The following is a 19,234-nucleotide window of genomic DNA, read 5'->3' as shown; positions in this document are numbered from 1 at the left end:
ACTGGTCACAATTAGCCGTCATATACAACAAAGAATGAGGGGTTGAAAGTAAACATTACTTTGTTTTAAAGTGTCACAGACAAGAGACATTAGGAACCACTGGTCCACAAATTATGAGACACAGACCAACTGTTTGAGAAACTCCTGCTGTGAACAGAGCAGTGTGCTGCTTTAATCATTTATGAACCTGCTGTTGCACAGACACATTTGAATACATTTACAATCCTTTGTTTTCTGCTCAAACACTGAATTCATCACACAAACTGACCTGTCGACTTTGCAGGCTTTGTACCAGCCTCCATATTCTCCAAAGGGTGAGCCGTCCTTCTGTTTCCCCTACGACACAGAAGTCAGGTTCATCAGTTTACGACAAAACTGCTTCAAGGAAACCTACATGTACTTATATGAACATTTTAAGTCTGGATAAGAAGTGCAGACCCATGAACTGAGTAATGAAGCGACTCACACATTAAAAGGATGAAAATTAACCCATTTGAAAACTAAACGCTTCTTTTTTTTTAATGCCATCAAAGATACCATGAGGGGGTGTTTAGTGGTGGGATTACAGTTGAGTCAGGATTCCTTCCCTGAAACCCTTTAAAGCATGACGGAAATAAACTCGGGGACTCACGCCATCAGCACTGGGTGGTTATTACAGAGACTAAATCTGCTAATCCAACTCTTTGTTAAGTCAGTCCTTCCTCTTCCATCTTAAATAGATCATAAAACTGTCACAGCAGTTTAATGCTGCCATCTGTGTGACTTAGTATGTTGTTCTCAATGTGTCCATTTGACCTGATGCAATACTGGTGTTAATAGACGCAAAAATTAAATGTGGTTAGCGACTGAATGTGTCGGAGTCTTTTACTGTTACATGTGACTTTTTAAAAAAACTACAGGGTTAATATTAAAACACGTAATCATTAAAATGTGTGTATGTGACAAACAAATCGCTAGAATTATACAAGATAGAATAAAACTCTACTCATACTGAGGGAAACTGTTGTTCAGCAGTTGCAATGTAAAGTGGGAAAGATTTTACCAAGACAGATTTTACTTACCTTGCTTTGTTCCTCTCTCTCCTCAGCATGCATCCATATTGGTTTGTTCTCATCTGCAGAGAAACACACAGGAAGAGGTGAATCAGCAAAGACATTCGCCGAGATAAAACAGCAGGAGAGAGGACGAGTTTTGAGAAGTAGGGTTTTTATTTTTCAGCTGAAAGGTCCTTTTTGTTTACAGCTACCAAAATGTTAACAGCAGCCTGAAAATATTAACCTTTACATTAGAGGAGGAGAGCAGCAGGGGCTGTCAGAGAAGCACAGACTTGTTTGTGTGTGGATGAGAGGATACTGGTGGAAATGTCCAAAATGTAAGTGTGTGTGTGTGTGTGTTTATTTCGAGCCACATGTCGTACCATCGACAGAGCCAAACTCCCTCTCATGAGCGCGGGTGAGGATTTCTTTATACAGAGTTTCAGCCTGCTTGAACTTGCCCTGCTTCAGGTAACAGGATGCCTGAGGAGCACAAAAAAACAAGCGTTAAGAGTCAGCGTGACACTGAACAATGGGTCCTAAACTAAGTCAGAGATTATCTGACATGTTACACTGAGAAAAATAATTAAGATCAGCATTTCAGTAAGCAAAACAGGTCATTCTTGTCTAAACATACCAGTGTTTAAAACAAGATTTCAGAGCCAAAATGATAAATTGAAATGGTACTGCTACGATAAGTGAATTCACTCACAAGGATGAAGTAAATCTGCGCTATTCTTGTGTCGAGCATAATTCAAACTCTGATATGCCGTTGTGACAGTGCTGACCTTTAGAGGGAACAGAGAGCTGTAGAGCCCAAAACAAAGGAGCTATCGTAGCTTATTAACTGAGCTGCACCCTCAACTTCTATGAAGTATAAACTGCTACACAGATGTGTCTTTGAATCAACTGTGGGAACGTATTGTCCTGTTAGCGGCCGAGCTAGTTGCAGAGTTTAGCCTGATAACTAGCTCGGGGAGTTTTTCCCTCCTTCAGGAAAACTTTATTAAATGAAACTACTGTATGTGCAAGCTTGAGAACAACACGCCAGGAGGGGAGTAAAGAGCACACTGCAGACAAAACTGAAAGAAGCTCTGAGGACTGACTTGGGCTAGCATTGCTGATGCTAATGCACCCACTATGGCTAGTCTCTAAGTTACTTTCTAGCACCACATATTTCATGAAGACGCAGAGATGAATTTTGCTGGCTTCATTTCTTAAGTGTTTCTTTTAATTTGAAAGTTAACTGAGGTTATGCCGGTGTATACATTTTCAAATCGGTTTGATATGAAGCCAAACACCGGGCCAGTGTACCAAATTATATCACCAGGTGTCACACTTGACTCAGCAGTTACTCCTGAGTGGACCATGATGATAATGTATTTTAACAGCGAGCTAGCATCTGACTAAAGTGTCTCATTGGATGCTCTCTGCCGACATTGAATCCAATAAATACGCACTCTTTGTTATGCTATACAAACAAACCACATACGATCAGCTGTGCACACCGCTTCCGTCAGCTTTAAATACAAAATGTTGCCATACTGTCGCAGTTATAGCTTTCTTAAGAGACTAAACTCTTGACTGAGAACACAAAGTGGTACTAACATACAGTAGGACTACACTTCATCACTAAGGAAACACAGTTTAAAGTTCAGCATGAACTGTAGAACACCATTTAGCCTTTATTTTTGTTATTAATACACTAAAATACTCATAACTGACTAAAGCAGCTTTCATCCGTCAGTGAAATACTGGCCCAGCTCCGCCTCCACCCTTCTCACCAGGTTGTTCTTAGTCTTGGCCACGTTGGGGTCGTCGGGGCCCAGTTTGGTCTGGTAGATCTCCAGCGCTCTCATGTAGTAGTACTCCACCTCCTCGTACTTGCCCTGGTTCTGACACAGCAGGGCCAGGTTGTTGAGCTGCTTGGCCACATCTGGGTGGTCCTTCCCCAGCACCTGGGACAGAAGCAAGTGGAGAGGGAGGTTAAAACAACAGTCTGAGTTTTAGAGGACAATCTGTGTCTCACATTGGGGCCATTTGGTCGACAGCTCTTATTAAGGGTGAGAAATTACCACCAGTCTGTAGCCACCAGGTGCCTGTGAATCTCTGGCTGTAGCTGGTACCCAGTTATTTTCGCAGTTTCACTCATTTCTAAAACCAGCACAGTTTGCAAAAGCTGTGACCTCTGTACCAATTTTCAGCCTCCAAGGGCAAACACCGGAACATTTTTGTGAACTGACAGAGGTGATAATTGTTCAGGACTATCAGCTAATATACCTAATTCACAAGTGGATGGAAAACTTTAGAATTCACTAAAAACTAGTCAATGATTCTTTTACTTCATTCTCTGAATTCCCCCAGCGTCATCCTGCGGGTTCAAATGTGTAACCCAGTGTGAATCCTAAATATTTAGTGTCGTAATTTTGGATTTTCTGGAAGATAAAGCTGTCTGGAAATCTGTTAGCCATCGGGAACATTTGTTACATCTCTCGCCAGGTTGCGCTAACCCTTGTACTTACTGCTACAGTTGCTCATTTTGAAATTAAGCCAGAATCTAACATGAGACACATAAAAATCTCCCAAGAGCAGTGTGCCACATTTTGCATAATGTATGCTACTTAAGACACATAAATTTGGGTCACCAAATTGGGAATTAAATCAGTAGCTGGCGCTCTTATTTCAATATAACCTGCTTTCTAAACTACAGAGATGTTTCCTGAAAGACTTTGACCTGTAGACTACTGACCTGCTTGATTAAATAAAAGCTGAGTACAGCAGACAGACATAGCAGAGCAAAGCACGGCATTTATCACAGTAAACAATATCCCTCTCTCTGCACAGAGCCAAAGCCCAGACTATTTATAATCTTCATGTTTAGCAGAATCCCTAAAATAACAGGAAGATACAAAGGTTTGGAAAGGAATAAAAGGTTCTGTAATTTATGTAATGACAACCATCTGGGGGATGAATATCATATATTCCTATATTTGTAAACCACCTGTCCATGTTTAAAATTATATTATTGCAGACAGATAAATCAGGACAATATACTAGATGCTTTTTTGAGTAATGTTCTGCCTCTCTTTAAATGACTCAGCTTGTGCTAATGATCTATTGTGGTGGTTTACCTTTGTATTGCTGTCTTGGGTCATATTTCATACCACAATTGGTGGTCTAGAGTAAATAAATCTCAATCAAAAGAAGCTGAACCATCATGAAAAAAATTACGCCAAAGTGGCTGTGGTTAAATTGTTGCAGATATGAGAGCAGTGTAAGCTTTTCCTGTGTGCTGAGGAGGCTTAACGCCATTGCAGGCGAGTGTAGCAAGCGTGAAAGAAATGCAGGAGGATCATTAAAGACAAGGTGGCAGTGAGGGTTTTATCTGAGTCTGACTGTCCAGCGATGAGAGGGAGATCAGAGAGAGACGGAGGACGAAAAATGCGGAGTAGAGAGGGAAAGAAGAGGAGATGAGCTGAGACTTCGAATCTCTTCCGTTTTCAAAGGGGATGAATGAGGAGGGAATGTTAAAGAGAAAAGAACATTAAGTCAGAGAACTCGTACTCTGCTGGTTATTGCACTGAGAAATTACATCATTAAAAACTCTGGGTAAAGAGGGACGTGAACAAAGGGAAGGCAGAGGACACATAGAGAAAGAAAAGCAATCGGTGTGAAAAGTTAAAGAGTATCAGAGATGAGAGGTAAACCAAGTAGCTTGTTGTTTTTTCCTTGGGGGGATTTCAGGCTTCAGATTATTGCGGTGTGAACGTGTAGGAGGTCTGAGATCAAACCCTCACAGGATCATCTTCCTCCCTGTTGGAGACTGACAGCCTCTCGGTGTCTGTGATCCACAGGATGATGCAGAGCTATTTACCTACAGTATTCTCTCAGTCCCGGGCCTCCCACGCCTCCTCCTCCGCAGCCTAACACATCTGACAGCTCTCCTGTAAACATCGTTAGCTGGAAAAGGATTGCCATAAGCCACGCGCGGCGGCGAGGTCTGGGTCGCTGAGGAATTGATCGTGTTTATTGATGGATGCCATGCCTTCAAATACCAGAAGTGCTGCAGTCTGAGGTGGTTTCTAGGAAGCTCTTTGAAACATTACCTTCGTCTAAAATAAGGCTGGAGAGCCTCTACTGACAGAGTGCTGACTCAATCTGTTGTACCCAAATGTTTACTGTATGTGGGGATTTCTGAGAAATTCTGGGATTGTTTCTGTTCCTCTGACGTACACATTTCAACAAAGACGTCAGTGCAAAGACATACAGCAGTGAATAGGGCTTCACTTTCTTATTCAAGGACATTTGAGCAGAAAAGAAAACTTGCAGTTACACAATAGTCAGGTTCTCTGCTCCATTAAACTGACTTCACTTGTTTAGTGCTTCAAGTTTGAGGGGAACTTTGATAAGCTGTTCAGAAAAGATAACCAATGTTGGATATTTCAACTTCTGCTAATTTTCATTAGAGAACTTTGCTTCTATTCTTCACAGATCTTGAGGCAGATTTTTATTCTTTTGTTGTATTTTAAGGATACGGCCGGCAATATTATATACTTCTGTTAATGTCAACTGATCTAATAAAAAGACCAAAATCAACAAGCATTATCTCTTGATGCTTTCCAACTTCCACAGCCTGTCTGTGTCACTCAGGCCACATCTACACTGATATGCTTTCGTTTTAAAATGAGTAACTACTGCTACATTTACATCGAGTGTCCACACTACTCCAGCATTATGTAACTCCTTAGACGGAGACTTTAAATAGTCACGTAATCTACATTTTCAAGCGTGCTTGCATGGATGAAAATCATTTTAGAAATAATATTAAAACACTTCAGGGTAACGGAAATAGTTTTCATTTCAAAATGCTGTTTTTAAATGAGAATGTATTAATGTGGATGTGGCCTCAGCCCTGAGCCCACTGGTTCCTACTCATGATATAAATCTTTAACAGGTCAATAATGTCAGTATAAAAAAGGCTCAGTGATTTCCTTAAACAGCTGGTCACTGTAGTTGTCATCAAAAATTACTCACAGAAAGTCAGACTGGAGAAAATAGTGCATTTGTTGAAGACTATTTTCAGCAGCACATTAATCCACATTTGGCGCTCTAGTGAGACTTTGGAGCAGCAGGACAATGTGGAGAGAACTGAGTCAAAATAAAAAAATAAAACATCACAGGACTTGTTCATTTAACAGACAGTTTAGTTTAGCGGCACTATAGTTTTGTTTTTTTTTAAAGATTTGTTTTTATTAACAGATGCTCTTATAGGATATTCATGGTGCACAGTACAGTTTGTTACCATAGGTTAAGCCGCATTTATAGTGGCACTATAGTTGAAAACATCATCGTGTGAACCTTTCTTGGACTGCATGAGGAGCACTATGGCGACTGTTCAATACAGCATCAGATCAGGACTATTCATCCAGAAATCATACTGGATTCAGCATCAAAATGTTTTCATTTCCTCTCAAACAAACTAACTGAATAGTCAAAAGCTTCTATTCCAGTTTATATCTTCAGCACCTCATTGTCCCCGATACCCACCAAACTCACTTAGAAGCTGAGCTTTCCCGAGCTTCTATAAAAAGGCAAAACTGCAGGAAGAACGAATCCCTCCAATTCAGCAACTCTGCAGCAGCCACATGCCTGCGCAAGAAAAACTCAAATCTTTCAGCTTAAGCAGGAGCATTATCATCCGACTTTAAGTAGCATAAGAAAAAAAAATGGAATCGCTCAGCTTAACCAAAGCTGACGTCTTATTCTCAGAGGAGCGAGAAGGAGAGGGAAGGAGGGTTTTGTTCAAAGGCAAGAGCTGAGGACAGATACAGAGCAGTGAGTACAAAAATGTTTTCTGCACTTTCAGGATTGCTGAGCAGCACCTTCGTAAGCACCAAACTAGAGGTCAGACAAAATACTGATAATCTCCTCGGAGATATACAGGCTGTCCCATGATACACATCTTAGAACGATACAAAGCGAAGGGAGATGAGCAGGAATGAGTCAAGGGAGAACAATGTGAGTCACTTAATGTGAAATTTCAGTACTCAGAACATCAGTTAAGAAACAGAGAACTTGTGTTTCTTAATCATTTGGTCAGACAAAAGAAAAAAATATTCAAATCAACCTCAATAGCAGAGTTTGGAGAGCTGCTCTGCCTTAAGTTTCTTGCAGTTTTTTTCCCATTAAACTTATCGCGGTCAGCTAAAATTTTTAAGGTCATGTCCATAAATTGTACAATATTGACGGTGTGTTTACATGCATATTTGTTTACATGAGAGTGTCACCAACATTTTAGCCAACAAGACACCAGAATGAACAGCTGGGTTTTTCCTTCCATTACAAAACTTAGGTGCAACACCCAACAGCGCCTGAGCCTAATGAACAGAACAAAACAACTATGCTGAGACATGTTTGCTGTCATTACTGGTTATTTATCTTTTATTTGTTTAGGATAGTTTTTTTCCCCACATACCAATTCCAAATCTCTATCTGTCTGCACATGTATGCAGAATCCGTAGGCGACGAGGTAAGATCTTGGTATCAGAAGTGTTCTAGTTTCTGTTTGCAGTCTTGACCAAACACGTTTGAATGGCAGGTAAACAGATCATGTGGAGAGGCAGAATGCATTGGGGGAAATGCAGTCTTAAAACCCACTGGCTACTGTCTGATGACGATTTCCCTTACTGTATATATATTTTTGAGTTTGCTACACCAGAACCCCCAAGATATTGTCCGTTGCTCCCAGGGGCATTATCTTAGTCAGATGATAGCCGATAGGTTCTGAGACTGCAATGAATTGAAAGTTTATTGCTCTTTGAAATGATTTACTTACATCAATATGCTAACATATTACCATTACATCAGTGGCATAAAATTGTCTTAAAATGACAACATCATTTATCGCAATTATTTATAGAACAATATATTGTCTACAAAAAGTAGTCATCACGAAAAACCTATTCTTATCCAAGCAAGGGTCGATGGACACAGGGTGTTTTACACTGCACAAATTGTAAAATTGAAAAGGACATCCACTTTGAACATTAAAAAAAAAAACACCAAGAGACAGTTTTAAACCAACTCGTGGAGTTTGAGTACTGGCATTAGCACATGCTAGCTAACTACCGCTGATAAACTGAGCTAGAGTTGTCAGTTTACCCGTCAGCTAGAGATGAGAAGTTGCTTTTGTTTACTTCTGTGTGAAATGTTCGACCCTTTGTTTAAAAAAATAAGTAAGAATTTCGAGTGTTAAATCTGTCACAGCTATCACTGTAAACCGCTAAAATGCAACGGCGAGTGTTTGTCCTTCATTCTGCTGCCTTTAAATCCAGTGACTCATGGGAGACATCTTGAGTGAAATATTCAGTGCTTAGTGTTTGACTCTGTTTCTGTTCCCAAGTAGGACACGGAGTTTGTCTGAAAGTGAAGTGAAAGTAAACGTCTGAGTTTTAAGCCTGGTGAAGAAGAAAAACTGACCATCTGTTGGCTGCAAGTACGATCTCAGCTTAGTTGGCTCTCCTCTCATTTGTTTAACTTTCTCTGAATCAGTTTTGTCATGGTGCTGGATGACCTTTGACCCACCTTTTCTCTGATCTCCAGCGCTCTCTTGCACAGAGGCTCTGCTTCCTTGTACTTTCCTCTCTTCCCATAGAGGACAGCCAGGTTATTGAGGGTGGCGGCGACCTGACAGGAACACAAACACATTTATTATTTCACTGTATTCATGGCTGGTAATGAGACTCAATCATCTTCACCCAAGTGCAACCGCAAGGCTCCGCCACAGCAGCAAAGTGCCATTGATCTGGTGAGAGAGTAATTAACAAGGAGGAAGACATGCGGAAACAGGAAGTGATTATGATGGGGCTGTAATTTGATCCCAATCAGATGTTTCATGAATCTTGTGCACTCAGGAGGAGGGGGACTACAGAGGCGCCTGGAGGTCACCTCTGATCTCTGATTTAGACATGCTCTGTGACCATGTGGGCAGAATGGGAGACAAGGAAGGAGGGAGGGCAGAGGGGTGAAGTGATTGGAGGAGGGGGAGCTCATACAGGAGTGGAGCTCTGATAGAGGGAAGGGAGTGTAACAGGAAGAGAGGGACGGAAGGCAGAAGGAGAAAGCTACTGCACTCTTTTTCTAACTTTTTCCGCTACATTATTCCTTAATTTGACTTTTTTCCTCAGCATGATTTATAATAGTTTACAAGCAATTGCTCTAAAAGATGAGGATTATTCATGGCAGCTCACGAACACCAGAGAAGAAAAAGATCTTGTTTTCAAGTGTCTGAGACGCACTGCTGCAAATCATATGATTCTGCTGCAAAGTTGATGAATCGATCTTTAGCCTGAGGTGTTCTTATGAACTATTCCCCTATTTTTTCAACCCGTAGTCCGTGGTTCTGTTTGTCTGTGACAGTGCTGCAGGGCGTCCAGGAAAGATTTCTCAAGTAAGACACTTAGAGTGTGCCTTATTACATTATTTCCTCAAGACACAGACTGACTATGGTTAAAGGTATACTATGCAGGATTGTTGGTTAGGGTTGGTAATATGCTCGCCAGAGAAAGTGAAAGTCAACCTCAGATTCACTCTCATTTGGCGTTTCGCTTTGCTATATTTGTGTTTTTTGTAGCGTGGTGTCTCTTGGACGCTTGCTGCTTAGGGTCTGGCACCCTGTGGGGGTACATGCCCTTGTCACACACCTCTAGTGGGTCATAAGTGATGACAGAGAGGGTTTACTTCTGTATGAGTCTATACATTGTTTTTTTTGTTTTGTTTTGTTTTAGGAAAATCCTGCTTTGCATACATTAAAATAAACCTGGTCCTCATCCTGCACCTGGTTTGAACAAGCTGCTTGACATGTTCATTCAATAAAGTACGGTTGTGAGCTTAAATGCCCATTGAAACCATTTACGGTCCAATACACAATCAATATATTTGAAAAGGACAATTCTGGTCAGCATAAAGCCTGAGACATGACATGGCTGGTGTAGAGAGATGTAATGAGGTATATCTGTTCTTTCACTCACACATGCTGTATTCCTCCACAAACCAGTCAAGTTTCTCTTACAGTTTACATCCATGTCTGTGAAAACATGAACGCTTCACATGCATCTTCCGGATCTGACCAAATGTCATTGTGTGAAATTTTGTCATGACCAGCGTCTGAATGCTTGAGTTAGGTTGTTTTTCAGGTCACACTAACCTTGACCACCAAAATTTAATCAGTTCATAGTTGAGTCCAAGTGGACATTTGTGCCAAATTTGAAGAAATTCCCTCTGGGCATTCCTGACATATTGTGTTGACAAGAATGGGATGGATCGACGGACGGACCACCTGAAAATGCAATGCCTCTGGCCACGACTATCGCCCGCGCAGAGGCATAAAAATGCAAGGCTTATTGACTTGAATGCAGCTGAACATTTTTCATGCACAGGTGGAGTCACAGCAGAGGGAGTATTTCAGTCAGCTCCAGCAAACAATAATGATTGAGAGACACTGAGCTACCCTGTGTTTAAATGTAGTGTTTGCTACGTCTAAAATTAGTTTACATGTCCAAAATCAGATCAGGTCCAGGTTTGTTCTCCCCCGTTTGCCAAGTTTCCCTGTCATCACCCAGCAGATACAGAGTCCCTAGGCAGCTCTCTCTTCAGGAGGAGCCCACTCACGAGATATTTCAAAGTGCTGTTTGATGCGTAGGAAGAAACCACAATCACAGACTCCTTGTCTGTGACCCTCTCGTCTCTGGGGACACAGCTGAACTCAGCTGGGGGCTCTTAACCATTTCCATATGTTCCCCTGCAAGACTACAGCCTATCCAGGATCTTAGTTTAATAACCGATCCACCTTTCACGCTAGCTTGGGCTCTTTACCTGGATCAAGTTTTCATAGACAGGAGTCACCACGCCAAGGCCAAACCTTGACATGCCATTCAACTGGCAGAGCCCCAGACCACCCAAGCTCTTAGGTAAACATGATGTAGGTGTGTTGGTACATGCATAACCGGCGGAGTTCAAACCTGATTCAGGCATCATTAAGCAGAATTCAAAATCATGTTTCTTAATGAATACCTGGCTCTCATAAATTTGGAGCAAGTTCTCAATAGTGAACATTTAAAATAGGGTAAAGAGAAGAAGAGACAAAGATTTAGAAGATTGGAAATACTACAGAAGGAAGAGACCAAGAGGCAAAGCGATGGATTCAAAATGACAAATATGTTGAGAGGAATCAGTGTAACAGGTAACTGCCGATATTGTTGCCAAAACTCTGATTTTCTGATGACAAAAATCACTTCCTTGTGGAAAGAAGGATCAAGGCCTGGTGACAGGATGAGAGGACAGAGGTGGGAGTGCAGAGGGCTAACCTCAGTTTCACAAAGTGGAGAGTGATGGAGGTCCAGACAGTGGAGACACAGGCCTGCTGGGGTTAACACAGTTAGTCGCCCTGCTGTATGTTCACAGGCACACTGACTATCAGAGGTTAATGGGGTCTGAGAACAGGAGCGAGTCAATTATTTATGAAATCTACTGTGTTGACTGTGATCATCCTGGACTGCAGTCGCAATCCTGAACAAACACATTAAAGGGTGTTTGGGAAAATGTAATTAGGGTGGGGAGGGGTGTAATTAAAAATGTATAAGATGGGTGGCCTGAACACAGCCAGCATTTCCCAGGAGGCTGTAGGGTGTCATGTGCTTTTGTCGTCCACTGGAAAAGCATTAAAACTTTATATTAGCAGTTTAGAAGTTTTGTTCTTGACTTGTTCTTGAATTCTAAAACTGCCCCCAGAACTACATCTAAAATGGAGAAATGATCCTTCCTTCTTACACTCAGCATACCCACCTGAACCTTATTTTCTGACTGTAAACCACTTCTGTTATTTACAAAAGGCTTCAGATGTTTAAGATAACACTTTTATAAAACATATTTTTCCTGGGAGTACGCTGCATCTAGGAGCACCTTTTGACAACTCTGAAACACACACAAAGCTTCAGAGGCTCTAATAATGATAAATGCCACAAAACTGTAATTCAAACACTACTTTGGCTGCACTGTTATTACGGCTGTCAGTGCTGTTATATGTGTTACCTGAAGGGAGGCAGGGTAGAATATTTTTAAATGAATTTTATTGATCCCATGAGGGGGAAACCGGGACACTGCAGCAGCCAAAAATAGGTGTAGACTGAAGAGCAAAGGGTAACAATGGAAGACTGAACAGATAAAGAACTCTAATTTTCTTTTTACATTAACTGTACTACCAGACGTTAAAGTGCTTATGACACTGCACCCAGGAATCCATTGTTAGAGCTCTTTATATCAAAGGAATTGTTCAACATTTTGTGAAATACACTTTCTGGCTTTCTTGCCGAAAGTGAGATGAGAAGGTCAATACCTAATGGTTATGAGAGGGTTTAATGACAGAGTCAAGCCATTTTGTTGTCGGTGTGAGTTTTGTTGGGACCGTTTAATGGCTCTGTGTTGGATAGTTGCAGCTGCTGCTGTGTTAGCTTGTGCTAACTGGGCAGAGCTTGAACTGACTGTTAGCCAGGAGGCTGCAGAGACGGCAGCAACAGAAAGCTTGCTGATCTGGCGGGGAGTCCGGATGGTCCAGGATCAGACCCCTTGCACAAAAAGGGTCGAATGCAAGTATTGTTTGACCGGGGATGTTTCGATACAACTTGGGACTGGGTTATTTTAGCCAATAACTTAAAGGTATCAGGTACCAATATCCAGCACTATTGCCAACAGCTGGTTAGCTTAGCTTAGCACAGCATAGAAACCAGAAAGAAGGGAAAACAGCTAGCCTAGCTCTAGCCAAAAAGAACACAATCAGCCTACCAGCTGCTGCACTTAACCCCTCAGCTTGCTATTTTTAATCTTCTGGGCTTTTTGGATTCATTAATTTGGTAATAAGGGATTTTTGGAAATGCTAATAAAGGCTTTGGATAGAGCAAGGTTAGCCGTTACTAGTCTTTATGCTAAGCTAAGTGAAGCATCTATTTGCTGTAGCTCCATAGTTACCATAAACATGAGTGTTAATCTCCTCAGCAAGAAAGCAAATAAACGCCTTTCCAAAAATGTTAAATTATCTGTTTAATGCTGTACAGGTTGATCAAGTTGTTACAATATGATTTGTGTTTATTTTGTTAGGTATACATTTATTTTTGAAGTATTTATACATGCTGTTTTAAGGAGTATCTACCCTTTTAACTATTAATGTTGAAGTGAGATATAAGCAAACATGTCTCTATGATTCATATAAAACTGCAATGTCATAAAAATACTGTCCAGACAGAGAGGGCACAGCTGAATAACTTTGATGTAATGCACAGACAGATGTACTCACAGCTGGATGGTCCCTGCCCAGAGTCTTCTCCCTGATGGCCAGAGCATCATTCAGCAGGTTGGCTGCCTCCTTGTATTTGTTCTGATCCCTGAAACAGACACAAGCAAACAGAGTCAGACAGAAAAACACTGTCACTGATGAACAGACACGCACACAAAGAAAAGACACATAAACTATTCTAACATTTCCATTAACAGCTCATTATTTTCAGGTGACATGGTCCAAATAGCTTTGCGGCAGTTCCCACAGTCAATGCAACAGCCTGCTGACAGCAAGTCGACCCACTCCCTCATGCCTGACTATTCACTGCACTCACTATTCAATGGATAAGATTTGTGGAAGTGAAAAAAAAAAGATGGGTCCAACTCCTGTAGCTCTTGTGTCATTCTTTTGTTCCTCTTTTCTTGAGTTGGGAAATTAACACTTCCCCTGTTCTATTACTGTACTGTAAATCTTTGGTTGTGTCTGCTATGTTTGCTATGGTCCACTTCTGACATAGAAAGGCGTTCATCTGTCATTTGGAGGTCCTATAGAGGCCTGTCACACGAGGCTTTGGGGGTTGTTACCCAAATGTTTTAAAGGACATACCACAGTGGTGCAAAAGACAACATGATGTAACCATTACCGCATATTTGTGTCTGGTATAGGCCCTCTTTTCTTACCCAGAGATAGCTGGGAAGGTGTTTATAAATACAAGATTGGCCCACACATCTTTTGAAATTTTCTGAAACAGCCTTTCATTGTTCATCACATCTTTTCAAGCTGTAAATTACTGAGAATCTCTTTTATCCACTAAGTGTGGGACGCCACTGTTGGTGACTTCCATCTCATTATTATTAGACACCTAGACAGTCATGTTATAAAAACTGCCAGATCTGCTAATAAGCTATTTTTGCATTAAGCATTTCTGAAGGATCTGAAAGTTTCCAAATTGTGCTATGTCAGTGACAAGGTTAAGAAACATTCCTTTAATTGATAACTACAAAAACATCCTCCCAGCATTCACCAACAGGCTTCTACTCTGCTCTGAAATCCTGGGAAAGCTTGTAAAATAGTCAGAGTGGCCCGGGACTTTAAGGATTTATAAGCTGGTAAAGACTTGTTTTCATGGTGGTAACAGTGTGATGGAAGAAACAGAAGAGTCACTGAATATTAGTCCCAACACTGACTGCAGTTGTGACTGTTGAATATTGTCACAGGAACCTGACAGAGAGAAAGTCTCTTACCACATGTTAAAAATCTATAAAATATGCCTCTTGGATCGCTGGATGAGAAGGACCAAGACCTAGATAAAAGATTTCATAGACTAACCTGTAAACAAGGGCGAGGATGTTGAGCATGGTGGCCACGTCTGGGTGGTCGTGTCCAGAGGTCTTCTCCAGGTCTTCCAGGGCCTGTTTGCAGAGGGGCACAGCCACCTCGTACCTGCCCTGGGAGGCGTACTGGATCACCAGGTTGTGGAGGGTCCTCAGACGGGCCGGGATCTCATAGCCTCCCTGCTGGGCAGCCGCTGCTGCAGCGCTGCCGTGACTCGGCTGGACTGGAGACACACAGGAAAGAGAGGGGAAAGTTCAGGACATACATCTCATAATCACATAATTTTTTAGCCCTTAAGAATGTCTGATTTCTGCTCATATGAAACTGTGAAATGTTCCATGACAGGACAAGAAATCACAGACAGGGTCAGTGCTACTAGTGATTTTTAAAATGCCACAAACTCACACTTTCCTAAACCCCAAGATGACAACTTTGATATGCTTATGTTGTCCAATCAGCTGTCCAGAACCCAAAGATATTCAATTGACGGTCACATAAAACAAAGAAATCCTCAAATCCTTGTGCCTGGGAGGTTGGAAGGCTTAAAAAAACTACCCAAAAATAGTTCATCAACATTTTTTGTGTTGACTTTTGTATTATCTGTTTGAGTAGGAGTCAGACTTTATTTCAGATAACACAGCTTTCCTCCTGGTTCATTTTAAGAAGCCTCTGAAACCATTAATTATTCGTGTTCCTACAAATGGGTCAAAGCTGAAACCACAACAAACAAACACCGGCTGGCTGTTAACATAAGGCTACACACAAGATTATTCACACATAAACAATGTCCTCATTCTGCTACGCTGCACAGCAAATGTGCTGGTTTCTGTGGGTCATGTTTAACAGGGTCAGGAGGACATGACAAGGAATGTCTCTCATGACATGCCGTCGGACTGTCTGTCGGTCAGTCTGGGTGTGTGTGTAAGAATGTATGAATGTGTGTGTGAGCAAGAGGTCAGGAAACCACCTGATTGGGTTTCTTATTAAAAAGGCAGGCAGCTCTATATTTATTCTGAAGAGCCTGTGGGGTTTAGAGAGGGAACCGCCCACTGCAGTAAAAACATCGTCCACAGTGAAGTGTCCCGACACCCTGTGACACCAGAACCACTCACACCACAGCAGCCTGTCTCCTCCTACACCAGCTCACAGCGATGAGACGTTGACAGCACAACAAAAATGGACAAAAATAGCAGAAATGTGTCCAACAGCATCTACTGAACAACACGGCATACTGATACTCAGTGTTTGCATCTATCAACAGCTACAATATAATATGTTTTTATTGACACGTACAAAGGATGTTTAATTGTTTTTGTATCAATTAATCTTCCTATTGTTTTTCTAATCCATTAATCATTTAGACTATGAAATGTTGAAAATGTTAAAAACTGTGATATATCGTAGGCAACTGGACTTGCTTGCGTTTCTTGAAGACGTTTCGCCTCTCATCCAAGAAGCTTCTTCAGTTCTAAATGACTGGTACGAAGTTGCAGGCTATAAACCCTGTGTGGGTGGGAAGGACTCACATGGTGGTCAGGTGGGTCAACGACTCACGTTGTGAGCTTAATGACTCTGAAACTAAGAGCTCACGTGACCTCTACGATTCTGCAAGGGTTCTCACCCACACAGGGTTTAAAGCCTGCAACTTCGTACCAGTCATCAACTCAACTGAAGAAGCCTCTTGGATGAGAGGCGAAACATCTTCAAGAAACGCAAGCAAGTCCAGTTGCCTACGATATAGCACTTACGATACCGTGACCTGGATGACTGAGAATTTTCACCGACAAGTCGACATTCTTTATTCTGTGTTTTCACTACTGTAAATCACCTGTTCCATTTGTTTTGGAGAGGCAGAGACCTGTGCAAATAATTAAGCTCCCAGTAAAAACCTCATGAACAATGAACATTAAAGAAATTCTAACCAGGAGAAATTTCAGCTGGTTGCAATCTGACAATCCTCATTGCTAGGTGCCACTAAATCCCCCTAAATCCTACACACTGGACCTTTAAACGACCAATACCTAAATCATGTTTGTCCAAATGTGTCCACTCACTACATATGAGGTAAGCACTACATACAATCTGAAAACAGAGATGGTGGAGAGATGACAGAAAAACAAGAGAGATGCAACAATGGTCAACAGCGAGACTACATGGTGCATGGTTGACATCTTAACCCCCGAAATCATCCACTGCATTACAGGAAGTGTAGGATTCACCATTTCTGGAGTTTGAATTTTACAAAGGACTAAAAGTTAAGATACCTTAGTCTCTAAATTTTTTTTGGAGATGCAACACTGATTCCTTGAACCCCCACTTTAATAATACTGCAGGTTCGACTGAAACGACAGGAGCAGGACGCTAAATCTCTACACGCTCATCCACTAATTTACTGTAGCTAACAAGAGTTAGCTAAATGACTGAAATGTAAATATTTGTACAGAGAAATCAGTGCATTTAAGCCCAAGGCCAATTTAAATAAAGGCAGAGCTGTCATCCACCATTATCTTCTTTCTTGCTGACGGCAATTTACCCAAACCCCAAAAGCTTTTCAGGCAGTCTGAATACGCTCAAGGAGAAAAGACATCTAATCTACTCCAGACACACACTTTTATACACACACACACACACACACACACACACACACACACACACACACAGAGTGTCTCATGCAGCTCCGTTTCACACTGAGAGAGGATTAATGCCAATGGAAGCAGCATTCGATGAAGCGTTACTTTACCATGCACCGGCCTACTACTGCCTCACCATCCTCTCTCATCCGTCCAACCTCTTCATTCCTTCAAAAACAAACACTACTTTAAAGGGACAGTTTGGATTTTTTTCCATAGTCAGTGTATTACATACAGTAAATGAAGGTCAGCGAACTCTTAGTTTGGAGAAGCAGGCAGGAGTGCCGACACAGAAGCTTGGCAATGTACTAACGTGGACGGGGGCAGCAGCAAAATGTATTTTAGCAACCTACAAAAATCAGTATCAGTTTAAGTGTGCACTATGTTGAGATTATTTTCACTGCTTTACCTTGCCGTCAAACAGCCTGTTCCTTTGGCACTATATTTCCTCTACCATAGAACTTTTATAGACCCAAGATCAGCTGTTTGGGCCAGACTATCAGTGGTTAATGGAAGAGACAATAAATACAAGAAAATAAAGTGGGTGATGATGACAGCTACGATGACAAGCTGTTTACTTTGGAGACAAGAGGATACCTTTATGAACCAGTTTCAAAGGAACTTTTGCAGATGGAGACTGAATGGACTGAAAGAGAGAGATGTGTAGCAGGGCTGTACCTGACTCAAAATAATGACTCGAATCACATTTGTTTATTCAATTCGAATATTTGACTACTGTTCCTTTTTTGTGTTCCTTTGGAGCTAGACAGGTTGGACAGGGTTCAGCAGGATGTTCAGTGTGACTGTGACATTCACTCTGCAGCTAAATCTGGGGACCAAATCATCCCAAGAGGTACACTGCACACTGACTGCTCAATTTGAAGCAATCTCAGTCAACTGAAAGGTCTCCAGCTAATGATTCAAATCTCCGACTTTTAGGGGGCAGCCCTAATGTGTAGGAATAGAGGAGATCTACGGTTGAGAAAATGTAGTGCCAAAGGAAAGGGCTGTCTGTCGTCAAGGGAAAGTGCTTAAAAGTATTCTCAATATAACGTACACTAAAACTTAAACTGGCTTTTTTTTAAGTTGCTAAAGCAAGTTTTACTGCAACCCCCCATCCTAAGCATTACATAGCTCAGCTTCTGTGGTGATACTCCTGCTAGTCTCTACAAACAGGGAGCATGCAGACCGCCATCTACTGTAGGTAATACACTGACTATGGATAAGTACCTCATACAATCTCACTCCAAAGAATCCAAGCTACCCCTTTAAACACTGCTGTATTTTAGAGCCATTTGATTAACTTTTATTTGAAGCCATGAAGAAGAACGAGGAGGGATTTAGTCTGGTGACATAAAACCAATAAACTACTGCTTCCCTCCAGGCTAACACCCATCTGTGTCTTATATTTAGTCCTTTGAGTGTTGTATATATCATCCTCAAATGTAGCTACTTGATGTAGGTGTGTGCAACAATGAACGTCTGAGAATTGTTTATGTAATCACGTGCAGGTGCATAATTATTGGATTATGTGTTGTTGTTTTTTTAAACTGTGTTTATCTCAAACCTCACTTACAATTACCAACATTTAATTTCTACGGTGCCTGTCAACAATTCCCGATTTTTTTTTATGTATAATTAGTTAACAGATTATTGTGCCAGAGGCCTATTTCTGCCAGATAATTGCCGTATCTTTTGGTATAAAGCCTCAACAAAATGAATTAAATAAAGATAAAAATCTTTCTAAATAATTCTTCTGCTCGTCCACCTTCTCTGTTTGCAGCTCAGTGACTTTTTGATATATCTACCCTTTACGCTGATGTTACCGTCTTAATAACTCGGAAGGGAAACGTCACCTAATTTATTTTTTTAATCATTATGCAGTACTGACCTCTGAAGTGACACTC

The 19,234-nt window shown here is 41.3% G+C and overlaps 1 protein-coding gene across 6 annotated transcripts in view; it reads right to left on the bottom strand.

Moving 5' to 3' along the window:
- klc1a (kinesin light chain 1a) overlaps positions 1-19,234 on the bottom strand; it is a 61,734-nt gene that overhangs the window by 27,749 nt on the left and 14,751 nt on the right. For 5 of the 6 annotated variants that reach the window (XM_049596709.1, XM_049596708.1, XM_049596711.1 and 2 more), the window contains exons 5-11: positions 14,692-14,920; positions 13,381-13,468; positions 8,619-8,720; positions 2,819-2,992; positions 1,418-1,517; positions 1,062-1,114; positions 269-336 (exon numbers count right to left, since the gene is read on the bottom strand). In XM_049596709.1, the coding sequence (XP_049452666.1) occupies positions 269-336; positions 1,062-1,114; positions 1,418-1,517; positions 2,819-2,992; positions 8,619-8,720; positions 13,381-13,468; positions 14,692-14,920 (814 nt within the window). Of the gene's footprint in view, positions 1-268; positions 337-1,061; positions 1,115-1,417; positions 1,518-2,818; positions 2,993-8,618; positions 8,721-11,398; positions 11,452-13,380; positions 13,469-14,691; positions 14,921-19,234 lie in introns of those variants that run through there. The other variant, XR_007450947.1, reaches the window with a different exon arrangement.

The sequence above is a fragment of the Epinephelus fuscoguttatus genome, linkage group LG14, assembly GCF_011397635.1.
Source record: "Epinephelus fuscoguttatus linkage group LG14, E.fuscoguttatus.final_Chr_v1".
Lineage (NCBI taxonomy): Eukaryota > Metazoa > Chordata > Actinopteri > Perciformes > Serranidae > Epinephelus > Epinephelus fuscoguttatus.
This window is presented reverse-complemented; position numbering and strand designations above follow the sequence as displayed.